At 41.8% G+C, this 19,981-nt stretch overlaps 1 protein-coding gene across 2 annotated transcripts in view; it reads right to left on the minus strand.

The window, feature by feature from the left end:
• GRIA1 (glutamate ionotropic receptor AMPA type subunit 1) overlaps positions 1–19,981 on the minus strand; it is a 176,782-nt gene that overhangs the window by 53,860 nt on the left and 102,941 nt on the right. For both annotated transcript variants that reach the window (XM_030572778.1, XM_030572779.1), the window contains exons 6-11: positions 13,303–13,464; positions 11,781–11,948; positions 7,318–7,422; positions 4,714–4,824; positions 3,673–3,879; positions 1,187–1,557 (exon numbers count right to left, since the gene is read on the minus strand). In XM_030572778.1, coding sequence (XP_030428638.1) covers positions 1,187–1,557; positions 3,673–3,879; positions 4,714–4,824; positions 7,318–7,422; positions 11,781–11,948; positions 13,303–13,464 — 1,124 coding nt within the window. The remainder of the gene's footprint in view (positions 1–1,186; positions 1,558–3,672; positions 3,880–4,713; positions 4,825–7,317; positions 7,423–11,780; positions 11,949–13,302; positions 13,465–19,981) is intronic.

A 19,981-nucleotide genomic window follows, 5' to 3' on the forward strand; every position in this document is an offset into this window, starting at 1 on the left:
TCCATGCATCTGATGAAGTGGGCTTTAGCCCATGAAAGCTTATGCACAAATAAATTTGTAAGTTTTTTAGGTGCCACAAGGACAACCCTAATAACCAGTTTTCTCTTCATTATGTGAGGAGTGTACATCTACCACTGCATCAAATATTCCTCGCTTGAGAAACATTATTTACTTGATGTATAACTTTTGTAAGCAAAGAATACTTGTTAGACCCAAGTGAAAAGTATTTTTTTGCATGAAATGCCAAACTGGAGAGAGTTTGTATTATTAACCCTATTGCTAGAAAGGAAAAATAAATAAAAACCAAAAATCACTGTTTACCAGTGCAATTGCAGGAATGTTACTTCCATAAAAGGAAGGCAGGCTTTTTGGATGGTCCAAAATAAAAATAAATAAATGCAGAATTTGTAAAGATGATAACTGAATCTTCTAATTCAGTGACTACTTTGCACATTCTTTTTTCATGAGAGCTTTTGCTACATGGGTTCCTCATGTCACAATTTTTTTCTGGTATTTTTCCCAGCTTTGCAGCCAACTTACCATATCATGCCAGCCTTTTATTTAGATGCAGTACTAAGGAAGCATTTAGCCCTCTGGTGCTTTGCAACTCCTTCTTTCCTTACATACACTTGAACCCTTGACTATAAAGTGGGAACATGTAGTGAAAACACAGCACCTCTCCAAGGGCCCAATGCCATCGACTGCAGTTCAATGTATTTTACAGTCTTTGGCAAGATGTGCCTAAGCATTCATTGGGAACATCAAATCATCAATAAAATAAAACTTTCTTCCATTGTTTTACTGGGTTTTCAAAGCTTCTCTGCAAAGCCGGGATGACTCTTGTTCAAAGAGAAATGACTGACAACAAAATGAAAGATAAGCAAAACTGGCTGGGTGGGGCAGGTAGTTTTGCAGAAGCTTGTTATTTGGAATTTTGTTTTTCAAAACCAAACCTAAAACTAGGGTGGTACATCTTAAAAGCAGCATTTTATCTGAGCTCCAGTGTTTATAGTGTTGGGTAAATGATCCCTATTTTGGCCCATTTCTAAATATATGTGTAGTTCAGAAATTAAACTGAAAGAGAAAAACAGAAAGCGGGTCGAAAAGGCATATATGGCTTTATAGCTTCCAAAAGGACTGAAAATGCATGAATTAGAAGAGTGTTTGTGTGTGAAAGGTAACCAACCTTGGTGAAATATCGCATCCTTGCTGCATAAAGGCTCCCAGGGAGAACCAAAGACTGTTAAATATCCCAAATTCATTAGTCTGGTCACTGGGCTGCTGGTCGCGCCCTTCCTCGAACTCTTCAGTATGCCATTCATAAGGGCTGAAGCGGCTGACCAGGAAGAGGACAACGCTTACTCCAATGTAGGCAAAAACAATGCACATCCAAATCTCATAAGCCAAGGGATCCAGAAAGGAAAAGACGCCTGGCTTGGATTTTTGAGGTTTTTTTATCATGATGGATATGCCCAGGCTCATAAACGGCTTGGAAAAGTCTATGACTTCTTCTCGGACGAGAGTGATGGTTAATGGTGCAACCGCCACATCAGCTCTCTGAAAGGAGAGAGAAACACCAGATACACAGTTTGTAGATTACATGTACCAACACACTCCATCACCAGCCTTCTTTTTCGCCTTCCTTCTACTGTACACTCCCAATCCACTCTCTGATTTCATAGGAAGATGTAATCAGGAGAAATGAACTACTAGAGAAATGCTTAAAAAAAAAATCACACCAGCATGTTATTTCCTTTCCTATTATTACTGATTGAGAGTAGGTTTAAAAATCAGACATTTTTCTTTTCCCAGACAGTCAGGTCCTCTTGTCTGATTCATCCATTGATGTCACAATCCAAGGCTAGTGACATCTCATTTCACTATCATGTTGAACAATTAAGAAATGAGAAAGTAACAGAGTCTTATCACACACACACAGCCGAAGAGACAGGAAGAAAGTCTACTGATTGGATGATGCTAGGATGTTTATTTTCAGCAGGAGAAGCTTTTCTATTGCATGAATCATATAGATGAAGGGAAATATTTTCAAAAAAGCCAAAGCCACTTCTGAAGATATGATGAAGGCTTCTAATTCATATAGGGCTAGATGCACCTACAGATGCACCTAGTCAGATGTATAAAAGTGCCTAACTTCTATTGACTTTCATTTCAATTTTCCCTAAGGTGAAATTGAGACTGTCCCATGGAAAATGTTACTTTTGCAGAAACTGCATTTTCCATGTCAGAAAATCATTCCAATGGGAAAATCCCAACCAACTGTAGTGAGTAGTGATCAAGCCATCCAGCAACCAGATATAAATATAAGTGATATGATGCACGATAAGGATAGAAATACTAACAGCAAGAAGACATTCTAAGAGGGGCCATTTTGGTGTTAAGAGTCTGACTAAGCAACAGGCTGAGGCTTCAGACCCAACCATTTCTAGGTGCTACTCCAGGGGTCAGCAACATTTCAGAAGTGCTGTGCCAAATCTTCATTTATTCTCTTTAATTTAAGGTTTAGCGTGCCAGTCATACATTTTAACGTTTTTAGAAGGTCTCTTCATATAAGTCTATAATATATAACTAAACTATTGGTGTATGTAAAGTAAATAAGGCTTTTAAAATGTTTAAGAAGCTTCATTTAAAATTAAATTAAAATGCAGAGCCCCCTGAACTGGTGGCCAGGACCCGGGCAGTGTGAGTGTCACTGAAAATCAGCTCGTGTGCCACCTTCGGCACCTGTGCCATAGGTTGCCTACCCCTGTGCTACTCCTTCACAGCTCTATCTGAGAAAAGTTGACAAAATGGGTGCGCCCTGGGTGTTGGTTTTGGGGTAGGATGGCTGGGTTATTTACCTCTGAGGACTCCTTTAAATGGCTACTCTGCAGTGGGAGAAACTCTCTGCATAATTGTACATTTACCTCTTGGAAAAAGTTGATTATATTATGCTCCAGATGGTAGTTCATTAAAATGTATCTTGTAGGATGGGAAAGGTCATGCTGGTTGCTGTGGGCTCGACCTTAAGAATGATACTCTAATTCCATGGAAACTGACTGCACTAATAGACATCTAACAGCAACAAGGCAATGGTGACACGATGAAAGGGTCATATTGTTGCATCAAAATGAACAAGATTTAATAGAGATGTAGCTGGGGTAGCATTAAAAATCCAAGCAACACATAATGATGGAAACATTCAAAACATGAAAGGAACTCAATAAAGAGAGAGAGATGGAAAGGGCACCATTCGTACCTTAATAGGACTACCATCTCCTGCATTTGGGTGCGTAGTTCAGTGCTTAGGTGCACTAGAGGGGTACACAAAGGTGCTGATGGCACCAGCTCAAAATTTGGATGCCTTATTGAGGTGCTGTAATAAGGCCCATTATCTATTTAGTTCTTGAAAGGACTTTGGCTACCGAGGGCAGGAAATACCTGAGACGAGTGAGAGCTAAAACTCCCCCCCGTCCTGTTTTTGTCCTAAGGGAAGCTGTTCTTGGCTCCCCTGGAAGCTGAGAGTATCAGAAATCTTTCCCAACCAAATCCTGAAGAATTTGGAAGTGTGCCTAATCCATCAGTTTGCCTTTGGGCCTGGTAGCTACACTTTTTGAGGTCAACTCATAATCAACTCCTGTAATTATGAATCAATGGTCAAGGTTGGAAACTTACTCCATAAACCAGCTCTCCCACCATGCCATTCCATGCTTTATTGTCAGGGTCCCGGGCTCCATACTTCCCATCGCTCACTATCTCCAGCCTGTATTGGTAGCCAACATGCTTAGCGATCTCGGCAGCAAGCTCCACACAGTAGCCTTCGTACCTCTCATTGCCTTCAAACTGGTTGGCATTCTTCTTGAGCATCACGTATGGATCTTCCTGGCAGAGAGAGGACAAGTTAGTGAGCCATGTTTCCCCTTTTTCCCCCAGAGATATTCAACTTGTGTCCTGCTCTCAGGAAGGGATGCTAGATACGATTCTCAATGCTCTTTCAAAACGCTAATAATGGAATCATTTACAAAGTGGTTCGGCACAGCCTGCTCAACAAAAGTTTGGGATAGTAAGTTGCCTGTTTGAGGTTTCTATTGTGCAGAATTTGGTAGCAACCCTAGCTGGGGTGGACCTACCCAACAAGGAAAACTGATAGGAATTCTGCAACAATCTTTGGCAGAGATTCCAAAAGGGAAATCATACCTTCTACCTGAGGATCCCTTAGCATTTCACAAACAACTGAGCAAGCCTTCATCAGCCAATCTCTGTGAGATAGGCATGCACATTGGTGCATTATGTCAAACTTTATGGAGGTGCCTATTGCTGCTCCATAATACTGGCTGAGTTGAGTTTTGCTCCTAAAGCAGGGATTCAACCTCTTTGTTATGTACGAGAAATACAGTGTCTCCTTCCTAAAATTACAGCACCCTGCTCTGTGGGTGCACAACATAAACCATTGCTACAATGTACCTACTTTCCCTGTGTTGATGTCCCTGCTCACTGCCTGCCATACTTCCTTGTAGTTCTCTGTGTTAAGAGGGGAGACACAGTAAGTACTTTTTTGATTATAAAGCAACGGCAAGTTTTTATGGGCCACCGCTGGAAGCTGTGATTTTATTCAACATGTATTATGGGGAAATGGGTACACAGCACAACAAGGAGTGTGAGCGGAAGAGAAAGGAGTGAGGGAGACCTGTGGATTAGACATGCAAGAGAACTTACTAGAATAGTTGTAACTATGTAAGTCCGATTCTGTAGAGTCACGGATTCATTGTCACCTTGGGAATCTGTGGCTGTGGGAAGAAACTTATCATCTTCGTTCCAATAACCAATCTGTTAACGACAGAAAGACCATCAAACTCTGCTGTCCTCCAAGCCTGTTCCTAGGACAAGCCAAGAGGAGAACAATATACTAATATGATTGCCCTGCCAGCTTTAGCTGTCTCAGGGTGTTCATCACAACCAGACCTCTACTGCTCCTACACTCCTGTCCTCTTTCCACGTCCTGGCCTTGAAAACCTCAGAAAAATCATGACACATACTGTGCATAATGTACAGGGGTAAGCAATAATCACACATTACTAATGGAAGTACCACAATTTCCCCAAATACTTAGGAGAATAAATAACAAAAGAATCTCATGTCACTGTATGCTGACAGCTGGTAAATAAGTTTTTAATGGTGACCACAGTTAATGTATGATGGTCTCTCTAGGCTGATAGAAGTCTTGTGTCACACCTCAGATCTTGCACAAGTGTAAAATAAAATTCTAGGATGCCTTGCAGAACCAGGACAAGATGGGGAAAAAAAGCAGGAGACTTGTTAGAAAGCGAAGAAAGGAGCTGCCCTGCTGCAAAAATTTTAGTGTTGCACCTGTAACTAAAAAGCTGTAAGGGGCAGAATTCTTGGTGTTACTCTGTGTTTATTAATAAGCAAGGATACAGTCCATGCTATCACTGCTCACAGGCAAAGCAGAGAGCGGGAGAGTATCAATAGGAAGGTCATTCTTGAGGTGATTTTATTTGAAGGCTTGATTTTTTAAGAGGTTTTCCATCATATCATGTTCAGATGAGGTTACATAAGCTCTGCTGATGTGAAAGGGATTTCTTACCACATGATGTGGGAAAGCGTATTAATACAAGGCAAGACCAGAAACCTGTGGAGGGCATATTAGAGATCACGGCAGTGCAAGAGAGAGAACCTAGAGAGGCTTCTTCTCTCTTTACTGCACAGAAAAATGGAAAGTGTGTGAGGAAAGAGCTTCCATCCACTGCTCTAGGGCAGCACAAATGGAGAAAACACATAGTTGCTTGGCATTTCGCACCTGATTGATCCCATATACAGCTCACGTGCTGGAAGTGAAGGGAATGGGACTTGCAGGTGAGGGCTTGATTTTTTGCAGTAAATATACAGTATAAAACTGTATCTAGTACTTCTCTGGGACCTATCTTTACCTCACATTGAAGGTAACAGCAAAAATCTCAGTGCCTTATATGGGGCAGGATCAAGTCCTCTGTATCTTACACTCGTATACTGGTTATTTATTTATTTGTATTGTGGTAGTGCCTAGGAGTCTCAACCATGGCTCAGGACCCTACTGTACAGACACAACATTTATATCTAATACTTCAATTCATATGGCCACGGTGAAGGGAAAAAAAATCTCTTTGACTAGTAAAGAGGGTTTTCCTCATGCAGGCCTCCAGGAGGTCAGAGTGAACTAATTGTTACCAGAATTAAAAAAAATAAAATAAAAAAAAAACAGTAGGAAATACTTCCCAAAATGAATAAAACATGTCAGGAAGTGCAGTTCTACGGGCCCTTTTTTGATGGGCTCCGACTTCACATCTGAAACCAGCAGGGTCAATATGATATTGTGCGATATTGTTTCTGTTGAAATGAAATGTATGTGCAGCTGTCAGATCTAGACAATGAGGTCAAATTAGATGATCATAGTTGTCTCTTCTGGCTTGGGAATCTATAAACCATATGCTGTTTTCCTCCTAATTAAACATAGATGTATTGTTTTTCAGTTGCTGACATAAATCTAACATTATTTAAGGTTTAATAGTATTGATTCTGTTCAGGGCTTTGGAGCGGAGCCCGGAGCTGGAGTGCGGAGCAGTTCTGGAGCAGTGGAGCTGCAGGTGTTTGCCTGGAGCTGGAGCAGAGCTGGAGCACAGTCCAAAGCCCTGATTCTGTTCCCTGAATAGTTCCAGCCTTCTTCATTCTCCAACCCTGTCTTCTCAAGTAGTTTAAATTCCAAAGGACAGAAGGAAAAAAATTCTCTCTGTGTTTGAAAGTTTTCTATATGGAAGAGGAAGATAAACACAGAGCCTGATTTTCAAAAGTATTCCGCACTGAGTGAACACACGATGTGCTGGGCTCTTTTGAAAATCTGACTACCTATTTTGGTGCTTAAATGGAAGCTGAACCCCTCTGAAAATCTGGCCCTGATTGTGAACCAGACTGAAAATTCTGGCAATTGTACGGGATTTCCAAAACCACTCCGCACTGATCTAAATCGGCTCTCAAGGACATTAGTGGTGTAAAACTCTCACTGCCTTCAACGGGAGTGGTGTTAGGCCAAATGCTGAGCATTGTTAAAAATCTCCTCCGTATTGTGTGTGTAAATAATACAACACGGTTTCTCGTGTTTTTCTTCCCTCACACTTAGCGATGGAGTAACACTCATAGCTACTCTACTCATGAATTCACCCTCTTAAGACTCATGAGGAGAAATGGCCTCAAAGAGACAAGACCATCCTGTGCCAGACACCTTGTCCACCGCTGTTAAACAGGAACAGAACTCATCCTCAGCTTTACCTTCCTGATCCCATCGTGTTTCACTTCGATCACATGGAGGGTGTAGTTGGTCCGACGTCCTTTCTCGTTAAACTGAACATTGCCGGTTAATCCTTCAAAGCGCACCTTAAAAGAATAAATATCAATGAGGAGAGCAACTTGATCAGCTTCTCATCCTGCAGTTGACTACCCGCAGTCACAGCAGATGGGAATCAGCAGAGTGTTACCTGCCAGGTCTGGAGACAATGCAGTTGTGCCAACAGTAGTTTCATTCAATGTGAACAATGTATGTCTATTACACTGCTATGTTCACTTACTTACGTGGGACCCAACACTAAGGGAAAACTCTGAACTTGCTAGAGAGACAAGGTGGATGAGGTAATATCTTTCATTGGCTCAAGTTGGTGAGAAAGACAAGCTTTTGAGCCACACAGAGCTCTTCTTCAGGTCTGTGAAAGGTTCTCCGAGCATCACAGCTAAATGCAAGGTGGAATTTATTCTTTAGCATAAGTAATTAGCACATATTTTAATCTAAGGGACCATTCAAGGTAGAGTGGACTGTTAACATTTCTGCAGTCATAGGACCAAAAGAGGGAGTTAGTGGATTACAGATTGTTGTAATAAACCATAAATCCAATGTCTCTGTTCAGTCCATGATTTTTACAGTCTACCAGAGTAATGAACCCTCACTGCTGGCCTTCCTACAAGCTCATCAGAAGCAAGCTCCCCACAGACCAGGACACACCAACTTAAAGTAGCACCAGCCCCTGCCAGAGCTACAGATGCATAACCTGCAGAGGTATCTCCACTGCTGCAATAATCAACACCCCCCACAACACACCTTTCAAAATCCATGGATCCTACCCAGGCTAGTCACACTGCATGGTGTACCTCATCCAGTGCACTAAATGCTCCAAGAACAACTATGACAATCATTAAGCTCTCGAATGAACACATACAGGAAAATGGTAAAAGATTGTGTGGGTCTCAAGACTGGGATAGCAGGGGCTTTTCAGATCAGGAGGATTAAGATGCAGGGTCCAGTGACTGGAATAGCAGGGGCCACGAACCTCAGGATTAGGGAATGTCAGTAGAGCTTTGTGGCGGGAACACAGAACAATAGATCACTGGATTGCGAGTCAGAAGAGTTTGGGTTCTGTCCTCAGCTTTATTACTAACCATGGGCAAGTCACTTCTCCCCTCTGTGCCTCAGTGTTCCTGTCTGTAAAATGGTGATAGCACTTACCACCTTTATAATGGTGCTTTGAGATCCTCAGAGAAGATGCACACACACACAAAAAGCAGTAAATGTAATTGTGAAGGAAACAACCTGCTCGTGTGCTATGCCTGTTTTCTAACCATTGCCATGGGACTTGGCACAAACATCCACCAGCGTTTTCTAAAACTTTTTCAGAGGAAGAGATGTGCCTGGTGGTATTTGGAGAAACAAAGGTTTTTCTTTCCACAAGGCACAACATATTTATCTCTTGTGGGAAGGGAGACTGAAGTAGCTTAAAAGACAGCAGCATTAGAAATTCAGAGTAGCATTTTCCCCCCCTTGCAGTCTCTGGGCCTGACCTGTGGATGACCCCTTTTTATTCTCTCTGGGACATTTTGAAACAGGACATCGATGACTTCAAAATGCAGGCTAAATGATGCAATCATACTTTTCATTTTTCCATGCTGTGTAGTCATCTACTACACAATTCCTTTTATGTTTATAAATGAAATGGTAATGCTCTCATTTCCCCGTGTAATAGGGTGGGAAGAGTTGTCTTTATCATCTCTGTAGGAGCCCTGAGAATACCCCCTGGCTTTTCAATCAACCCCCACTCCCATATTTCCTTTCTGATCCAAATTCTCTTCAAAACACATACATTCTGTCCTTTAATTAATTAGAAGAGGTCTCTGTGAAGGGACTACAGACATGTTTTTCCACTCCACCTAGCGGTGAGAACATCCAAGCCTCAGGAATCGTTAAAATAAACTCTCGATTCCTGATCTTTAGAAGTGCCAAGTACCCACATGTAACTGAAGCCAACTGGATGGTTTAAGTGCCCAGATCCTGTGAAATGAGACATTAGGATCCAAGTCCTACAATTTAGATGGGGCTACTATAAGGTGGGTGCATAACTGGCTGGATAACCGTACTCAGAGAGTAGTTGCTAATGGCTCCCAATCCTGCTGGAAAGGTATAACAAGTGGGGTTCCGCAGGGGTCTGTTTTGGGACCGGTTCTGTTCAATATCTTCATCAACGATTTAGATGTTGGCATAGAAAGTACGCTTATTAAGTTTGCGGACGATACCAAACTGGGAGGGATTGCAACTACTTTGGAGGACAGGGTCAAAATTCAAAATGATCTGGACAAGTTGGAGAAATGGTCTGAGGTAAACAGGATGAAGTTCAATAAAGATAAATGCAAAGTGCTCCACTTAGGAAGGAATAATCAGTTTCACACATACAGAATGGGAAGAGACTGTCTAGGAAGGAGTATGGCAGAAAGAGATCTAGGGGCATAGTGGACCACAAGCTTAATATGAGTCAACAGTGTGATACTGTTGCAAAAAAAGCAAACGTGATTCTGGGATGCATTAACAGGTGTGTTGTAAACAAGACACAAGAAGTCATTCTTCCGCTTTACTCTGTGCTGGTTAGGCCTCAACTGGAGTATTGTGTCCAGTTCTGGGCACCACATTTCAAGAAAGATGTGGAGAAATTGGAGAGGGTCCAGAGAAGAGCAACAAGAATGATTAAAGGTCTTGAGGACATGACCTATGAAGGAAGGCTGAAGGAATTGGGTTTGTTTAGTTTGGAAAAGAGAAGACTGAGAGGGGACATGATAGCAGTTTTCAGGTATCTAAAAGGGTGTCATCAGGAGGAGGGAGAAAACTTGTTCACCTTAGCCTCCAATGATAGAACAAGAAGCAATGGGCTTAAACTGCAGCAAGGGAGATTTAGGTTGGACATTAGGAAAAAGTTCCTAACTGTCAGGGTAGTTAAAAACTGGAATAGATTGCCTAGGGAAGTTGTGGAATCTCCATCGCTGGAGATATTTAAGAGTAGGTTAGATAAATGTCTATCAGGGATGGTCTAGACAGTATTTGGTCCTGCCATGAGGGCAGGGGACTGGACTCGATGACCTCTCGAGGTCCCTTCCAGTCCTAGAGTCTATGAGTCTAAGTCGCTGCTGGCTCAGAGACTGAAAAATGAGGACTCAAATCTAGCTCTTGGTTATCAGCCAAATGTCCAGATATGTAGTAACTAGAGCTGGTCGAAAGAATACCAGTTATTTTTGTGCGAGTTATTTATAATTTTTTTAGTTTCCTGCAAGAATTTTCTTTTCTTTTCTTTTTTTTTTTAAAGAAAAACTGAAAACCAAAAAATGTGGTTTTCAGGCCATTTTTGAAAAAACAAACAAACAAACAAACAAACAAAAACCCATGAAAGTGAAAACCCATAATTTTTTTTTACACCAAAATCCATTTTTTTCCTGAAAACCTTTAATTTTATCAAAACATTTTTAGTTTCCTGTTCTCTGCTGAAAAACTGAAAAAACAATGATTTTGGCCAAAAAAGCGATGTTTTACTGAAAAAAAAATTCAACCAACTTTAAGGCCAATTCTTTTGATTTACTGGATTTAGTCTTGATGTAAATTCTGCGGCATATACAGCAATTTTTTGTTCTTGTATTTGTCATCAGTGAGACATTCCCTCCCTAAATAGTAGCAGAGGTTGCTCAGGGACATACTCCTGTTGAAGGGTCTTGAAGAAGTAAAGAAACAATTAAACATACCCCCCTGTGAAATGTTGCGCCGTAGGGGCTGTCCATAAATTATGTTACACACTTTTCAGTGATTTTCAATACCCACTCACCCTTTGTAACACTTTGTTACACTGAAACAAACATGTAAAATAACCCCTAATGTATTATGTAATTTATGGACATTGCCTTAGTGTATGCTGCATAATCGTCACAGCATAATCATCTAAGAACCAGTGTCATTCTGCTGAGAACCTAAATCTTAATAAAAAGGATAAATCAAACTCAAAGCTTCCATCCCAAACAGCGTGTCAAATAGTGACATCTGTCTATCTTTGGCTGTGTTTTTATAAAATGCCTACTGCCACCGTGTGAAATGTATGGTTTCATATGGGTTTTTTTTTAATCAAAAGGAGGCAAAATTTTTGATTGTTTTGTCAAATTTTGCTTCCAGGATTCTGGTTGTTCAAACCCAAAACACAATATTAAATTCAAAGGAGTAATTGAACCAGAAACATACTTTGCCAAAAGCCATTGTATTTCTAACAGCTCTGCCTGCAAGCTGCAAAGAGCAGCATATCCATACTTCTTGGCTATTGTAGCATTTCTCTTGGTACGCATTAGCCCCTCAGAACTGTTCTCCATAGGTTCTCACTCAAAGAGCTACCAAAAAGCAAAGCATTGCTTCTTTTTGCAAAGGGCTGCCCAGATTGGTTTCTGACCTGCTGCAGAGCTCTCTGAATGTCAATTCCTTGGCCCCAAGGAACAGCTGGATTTGCAAGGCAGTCTCCAGCATTCCCACGACGGGAGATGTCAATCCGCTGCCTTCGCAGGCTCTGGAAAGCCTCTGCCATCACCCGAACTCCATCATAAGTAAGAGCAGATGTGTACTAGAAAAGGAATATGGAGAGGTGTGTTGTCTGTTAGGGGGAGTTGATCTTGCAGTTATCTGTCGGTTCTTCTCTCAAAAATAAAATAGAGTTACCAGAAGTTCCCATCTAAAGCCTAACATTATTGTTGCAAGACAATTTATTCTATTTTCAACCTTCCATTTAATAATTTTCCATACAATAGCATCTGGCTTCCTGTAATCTCCAATGTCTTGTTGATTCCTTGTTTCCAGGAAGACTCTACACAAGAACATAATTTCCTGCCGCAGAGCTAAAAGGACTTGCTCTCTTAGCCTCCTGTTCTCTTACCTCAATTGCCTTTAGAATGGTCATCTCTCCTTTCTAGAGAAAAGTACCTTAGTCATAATGCCTGAAGAGTGCTTAGTCTTAACAGACCCATTACACGAGTCTTTCCACTTAGGTCATACTGGTCTTCAAATAAATTGTTAAGGGCTACTTTATGTGATGCATGAAATTTCAGGTGCATGAAAATAAGTTAACAAACCACTCATGGTAGTCATATATAGATGCCAAGCCCTTCTCCCCCCCCCACACTTTTTAAAAAATAATATGTTGATTAAAACAGAAACTATGGGGGCCAGGCAAAAACCATAAACTAGACTATGACTATTAAGAATTAAGGCTAGTGTTCACTTTCCCATAATAACCTACTTCTGTTGTTTGTAACTTTCTCAGAGAAATTTCTTTAGGGTTTAAATTCCCCCTGCTGGGTTTTTGCCCCAAAGAGTCAAAGAGAGAGAGTGTGTGTGTGTGTGTGTGTGTGTGTGTGTGTGTGTGTGTGTGTTTAAATTTTACAAAAAATTGTTCAGCCACTTCAGAGTTCTGTTACAAATAAAATATTTATGTCCTATATTGCATATACTGATTTGAAATATTTTGCATGTATGACAACGTCTGAATGGATTTTGTTTACACATGAGATATAATAAGCAAGCCAAGGCTTAAAGAAATTAGCCAGACTGTTTTTTATAAAACTGCCAAGGGATCCTTAACTTCCACCTTTAATTGGCAGAAGAATTGAGCAAAAGAGACCTCAGCTGTACACATTTCACCGAAGAGAACATTTCTAAGAGGATAGCTGTTACTTCCTAGTATTACAGTGACAGATCTGGGTAGGAGATTGAGATGCTGGAAATTAGGTTGTGTTCACAAACATGTTAGCTAGCACGTTTGAATTAACATGTTTTTAAATGCAAACTTTTTTCCAAGTCTACGCAAAGCTGAAGTTCTGGACTAGGACATAAACTCTTGAGCTTCCAATTGAGAGGTGAGAATGCTAGCAAATGAGCTCCATGGACGCTATCTAAAACAAATAGCTTTCAATACCACTTGCCTTTGGCTTCTTCCAGTCAACTCGAGGATGTTCTCTGGCATCACTGTTTTTCCACTGTTGCATGATCCTTGCTGGAACGGTGTCTGTGTAATTCACCAGCTGGAAGCCGGTCACATTTGCTCCACTCTCCTTGAATTTTACCAGGTCAATGTCCATGAATCCCTAACGGAGGAGAGAAATAAAAGGATAGCATGACTGAAAAGGACGCAGGCCTGGAGAAAATGATTTATTTATAAATAATGGGATGTCCTGTCTCTGGGTGGATATTTGGATTTCAGGAAACTTCTGTATCCATTAATGTGGCAACAAATGTAGCCATCCTTCCTTCTCTCCAAAATCCTGAATTCAAACCAAAGTTTCTTCTTGAGTTAAACTGAATGTATTTCCTTTTCTGCACAGCCAACAGAGAATGCCTGAGTTGGATGATGACATGCATTTCAATGCAGAAACATTAACAAGCATAGTACCAAGAGCACATTTTCATTAGAGGAGGTTAAATATTGGAAAAAATTATTCCCAAATAATGATTCAATAAATGTGCCAAAATTTGCAGGGAGTAGTGGTTGCAACAAATTATTCAGCCTGCTCTAACTTTTATGCACTCAATCAAACATCAATGGATGGATAAATCAATTTCAAATTATGGTCTTTAAAAGAAGAAGACCTGATGGAACAATAATCTTTCAGTAGAACAAGAGGTAAATATTCATATTTACCCTGTCACAGGAACAGATCTGTTAAAAGACACTGTCAGGTTATAATATTTTTGTAATTTTTATTAAAAACCAAAACAAAGCAAATACCTACTTTTTTTTTATTCTTTGAAAGATTGTAACTGAAGCCTATTTCTTTATTGATTTTTTTCTCTTACATCTCTCACACAAGTATATATGTGTGTGCGCCCATACAAATACACACACAGTTGTTGTAGAGTTACTCACAAGGGCTGCACTGCCAACGCTGATTTGATTTTTTAAAGAAAACCATTGAATCATTCTCTATGAAATAAAAGCAAATAAAGAACCAGACCGACTTTGCAGGCAGATATAATGGGGGCGGGGAGGGGAAGGGGGAAATTGGTCAAATCTGAGGCCTTCTAACTTTGACAATATTCCCTTTAAGACTAAATATATGATGGACCAGATTCTGGCTCCTCCGTGCTCGTTTGGTACTAATGTGGAGCTGACAGGCAGAACTGCAGTGCTAGTGCTTCCTGGTGCACTTGAGTAAAAGCATCACCCACACCACTAGCCATTCTGCAAGGAGCATGGCTGGGTAGGGCAGGGAAGTGTTAGGGACAGAACATGCTGCACCCCCAAAATGGAAGATTAGGGGCTGCTTTTCAGCTCGTTCCCAAAATTCCCCTCCCCTCCAGACTGTGCCAGTTGCCTGTATTCTCTGCAGGTACCTCAGCATCCGAGATTCTCCTCCCCCATCTCTCGACACTTCTCATGCTGCTGTGACATACACAGCCAAAATACAGCCCCCCCCTCCGTTCACCAAAACCTGTAACATATGCTATAAAAAATGGTGCTCTCTGACAGTCTGATGCAGAGCCAACGTAAAGACTCTCATCAGCTTCAATGGGCTTTCGATCAGGCCCTTAAAAGGAAACAATTAAAGGAACAGGCTGATTTCAAGAACAAGAGATGAGAGGCTATGTCTGACTAAGGAGAGTCGCTTTAAAGACCCCTTCTCTTCCAGCTTTGTGTCAAGAAATTTAGTATCATCTGCTGCCTCCTTTGGATTGAGAGGTACATATTCTGTACAGATGCTTTAAAAAAGTTGTTTTATTTTGCTCCTAAGTGTAGTGGTCTAGGTAAAAAATGTTATTTTATGAGACACGAATTCCTCAGAACGGTAAGTTAGTACATTTCAATCCCCTTTGTCGTCCCCAATGTAGGGGTTTCAGAAACCCAGGACTGTGACAAATGAATAGGGAATGCAGTGGAATACTGTCTGACATCTTAATGCATGTCAGACCAAGTGGTCTGTGACACACAGAGCTCCCAGGGTTCAGAAAAAGTGTCTTAGTAGATCACCAGCTGGCTATCCACGGCTGTAGCCAAATTACACTGTCATTTGGCTTCTGGGATGCGCTCAGGGGAAAAAATCCATCAAAAGAAACCCTTGCCTGAAAACAGCTCGTAGCTGGGTATCACCAGCTTCTCTTCAGGAAGACCATAAAAGCATGAAGAAAAGTCCAAGGTTGGAGCAAGGCACCAGCAGGAAGACACTACTAGGATCTTAGAAGCATCTCGAAAAAGAGGCAGAAAGTGGGCAGGGCTTGAAATGGCTTTGGAAACTGGCTAGATTGTGGTGGCTCAGAATACTGTCTTGTCACCTTTATGTTTCCTCCTCTTCTGCCTAAAGGGAGTATTGTTTACATATATATCAAATAAAAAAGCAATGCAAAAACAAAACAGAAACTATATGTGAGTTAATGGAATTCACCCTGCAGAGCAGGAATCCTCTGCAGAATCGCAGGCAAGATTAAAAGCCGCCGGGTGGGGAGGGCAACATTGTCTTTAAAATTTATTTAACTTCTTTCCCAACATAATTTCTAGGGTAGGTCTCTGAGTGTGGACAGTTTCAGAGAATTTTAGGCCAGAAAGGACCATTAGATCATCTATTCTGACCTCTTGTATAGTATGGGCCATTTAATTTCACCCAGTTACCCCTGTATTGCGGACTCAGTGTTTCCAAGTCTGTGCTTGAGCGTCCACACTACCTTGTGCATCTGGGTTGATCCTTGCTAGATCTGGGTTTCAAAGCCATGTTAATGTGTCCATGCTGCACTATGTGGAATTTCTGACTTGAGTTTGATATTTGACCTTCATTCACACCGCCAAATGACAGGATTGGATCCGAGTCACAGCAAGACTTGGGCTCTGACCCACCCTCCGTAGCAGGAGCCTAGGAGCCGCGTTCTGAGAGCTTGCTGACCCAAGTAGACTGATTTGTGGGGGCAAGGAAGGGGGTTCAGGCTCAAACCTAAGTCAACGCTTGGGCTTCGCATGTGGTGCAGACATACCCTAAGTGATTTTCCCAAGGCCCCATAGAGCCAGAGGCTGAACCCAGATCTCCTGAGATGCAGTCGAGTGCTTTAGCCACAAGACCTTCTCTCCTTTCAGTAGCATGCTTTTTGCTTATGTGAAACTTTACAAAGCAAAATGATTGTTTCCAAATTACGGTAGATCAGACAGGTCCGGCTGAATTTAAAGTAGCACCTGTCATTGCAAGGTGCTGGGGATTCACTCTGAAGGGAACAAGATGCAGGATGTTTCAAAATGAGACATGCCTAGTGTCTCTTATTATCTTTGGGACCCTCCCCATTCTCATCCCTGTGTATTAATGAAGGGGCTATTTCTAAAGGAGGCCATCTGCCCAAGTCCCTTTCCAAAATGACTTGCAACAGAAGCTGCCTTCTTCTCTACCACACAATCGTTAATGTGTCAGCTCTGATTATGAGAGCAAACTATACCTGTCCTCACTGTAACATAAAAGGAGAGACAGAGGCAGAAAGAGATGGACTGAAAGAAAGTGAAGGAAAGAGGCAGAGGCACTATCACATGGAAACACCGATCTTCTAGTGTCCTTAATCTGCTGCAAAGCAGGCTTTAACGAGATTGGGATCTAGCCCCCTGAGGATTGCCTCAAAAGGGGAATCTTTGAGCAGTATACAGGAACTGTAATGGCTCCTATGCCACCTCCCTGCCAGCTTCCTACACCGATGAGAGATGGGAGCATGACTGGAGAGTTCCTACACCTCAGTGATCCCTGAATGGTGGCATAACGTAGAGCAACCTTTAGGGGGCTCTACATTATAGAAGCAGACTAGCCTGCCACACATATTTTCACCAAACCCATCCCGAGCTGCAGGGCCGACTCCAGGCACCAGCATTACAAGCAGGTGCTTGGGGCGCCAATCCCTGTGTTTTTGCCCCCAAGCAGCGTGCCAAATTGCCACCGCAGACAGTGGGGGCAGACTGTGTGCCATTAGGGTGGCACGCGTGTTTCTGCGGCAGTGGCAATTTGGCAACAGCGTCTATGTTCAGCTGTCCGTGGTGGTGCAGCTTCTGTCTTCTGGCTGAAAACAAAAGCTGCCGCCAAATTGCTGCTGCCACAGAAATGTGCATACTGCTCTAATGGTACACGGTCTGCCTCCGCCATCAGCAGTGACAATTCGGCACTCTGCTTGGGGCGACGAAAACAGTAGAACCTTCCCTGCTGAGCTGTGCTGGCTGCAAGGACACCAGGGTGTAGCAACGGAGGAAGAGGGGAATTTTGTTTCTGGAAGAAACTGGAGTCTGAAGGCAAAAGAAAATTGCTGACCAGAGATGTCAAATGAGTCATTTACTCTTCTCACTGCAAAGAATGTAGATTTTGTTACAGTCCTGACCAGAATAATCCATAATCCCTGGATCTATTCCACCCTCAAAGCACAACAAAACTGAGGGGAACCACACTGCAAAAATGAACACATTAAAAAAAATTAATATATGCAGTCATATTAATGACAATTTGATTCACACATGATGGTGACGTGGGCCATAAAGCTTTTATTGGCTGATGTGTTTCTCCTAGTAAACCGTGGTAAGCTTGCTCCTCCCAAGGGAATTATGCAGAGTATCTTAAATGAGCATGGATAAAACCTCCATAGTACACCCCAGCAGCATGTATTACGTGGCATATACCCAATAACATAAAAGCTATCTTAGAATGTACAGTCTTTAGGCACCTCATTGACAAATATATTGTCTCTTTCTTATGTATAGAAAAGCTGACTCAAATTCAGCTGTACAGATCTCTCGGAGAGAGGAATCATCTAACTGACAATTTTAGAAACTTAAAGATAGCCCCAAATACCTCTTTCCAACATAATAACAGAGTGTTCACAAGGCATGTAGCCTTGGAAACTTTATCAGGACCAGAAGCCAGTGCTGTAAATACCCCACTGGAAATCTGCCAGGACATTGGACTTTAAACCAGTTACTGGTGTGGTTGAATAGAGGGGATCCTGCATCTCTGACCAGTAACAATTTGGGGAGAAGGAAGGGTTAGATTAAAAAGGAATCTTGCTGAAGCTGCTCAGAGGTTTAGAATGTTAGAATTTTAGCTCCACGTGAGAGGGATTAGCGGGGCAGTCAAAGGTGTATGATAAATGCAGTTTAGCATATTCTATATAGGTTTATACCACTCTTATCACCACAGAGACTGAGAGCCTGAACCTTATCACATGGACATCATCACATTACCACAGCCACACATACGGTCATATGGGAAATATTGCATATCATACAGTCTTCTGGAGAGCAGATTTCAGCCTGTACATTGAAAACTGTGTTCTCTAGTGCCACACTGATAGGTGCTGATGGGAAAAATTCTTACCTCTGCTAAGCTAGAGAAACTGAATTGATTTTCGCCTTCACTGCCACCCTGGGATACTCTGTCCCACACACTCACTCAACCATTTCCAAGCCAGGGCATTTTCTACCAAAATAATCTGAGCTGATGCTCACAAAAGAAAGAACACTTTAGGTGGCAGTTGTCCTTAATGTTTTACCTTTTAGACAGGCCACATGAGTGTCATTTATTTTTAGACAAAGATTCTCCTCTGTCTGACAGAGACCTGATGATTTGCCACTGCTGACAGTGGCTAAGTTAAATCCCTTGCATAAGAGATGGAGAAACATGAATCCAAGGTTATGTAAAATGTTAACCATGTTAAAAGAAATGAATCCCAGGGGTTTCTAAGCTTAATTCTCTGATACTATTGGTTGTGCTCCTCTCTCTGACTTGATAGGCTGATGCTTTTAAAGACAAAAATCAGAACTTAAAAAATAAGGCCCACAAAAACAAACAGTTTCTCTACTGGCCAAGCCTTCTTGAGCTCTAAAAAGAAGAAAGCACAAAAATACTTTGTACAGGCAAACCTGACTCAACATAGGAGCAGCTCCTCAGCTGCTGTAAGCCAGCCAGCACAGCTCGTGGAGCTATGCCGATTTAAACCAGGTGAGGATCACTTTTTTGCAGGTTTGCTCAGATGCAGAACAGTTTCATTTTATTTGAGAACAAAAAGAGGCAATTTTCTCAAGTGGAAAACAGCCATTTTTCTGGGAGAGGTGGGGGTAGAGGAAGCTAATTCTGCAATGAAAATACCAATTTTCCTGCACCAATGCTTGTAAAATTAAACTCAGTATTTTTGGTTCAGCTTTACTGACAACTAGAGCGGGGCAAATGACTATTGATTCATGGAAGTGAGCTCTTTTCTCCTGTTCATCACTTGTCTAATGCCCCACCGGTTGGGGACCACTACCCTAAAAGAACGTAGCTGTATAGCAAAGCTGTTTGTTATCACCTTTCAGCATCAGGAGCCATGCACTAGGATCCAGGAGCGCACACTATGCACGACACGTACAGCCACAGCAGACATGCTCCCAAAAAGCTTACTCAATCTGCAGACTGGCTGGAAAACAAAACCTGGGAAGCCTTTTTTTCAGCATACATTATTTATGGTCCATGCTTGCTGAGTAGGAAGCCTGCTCATAGCCAGCTCCAATCCCTCTGCCTTTGTGCACAGATTAAGAAAATAAACTACCTATAGCAGAAGACTCTGCCTTCTGCCTAGAGAGTGTGTGACAGAGACATAACTCAACAGTGAGAGAGAGCTGGAAGT

Source organism: Gopherus evgoodei, chromosome 8 (genome assembly GCF_007399415.2).
Source record: "Gopherus evgoodei ecotype Sinaloan lineage chromosome 8, rGopEvg1_v1.p, whole genome shotgun sequence".
Classification (NCBI taxonomy): Eukaryota; Metazoa; Chordata; order Testudines; family Testudinidae; genus Gopherus; species Gopherus evgoodei.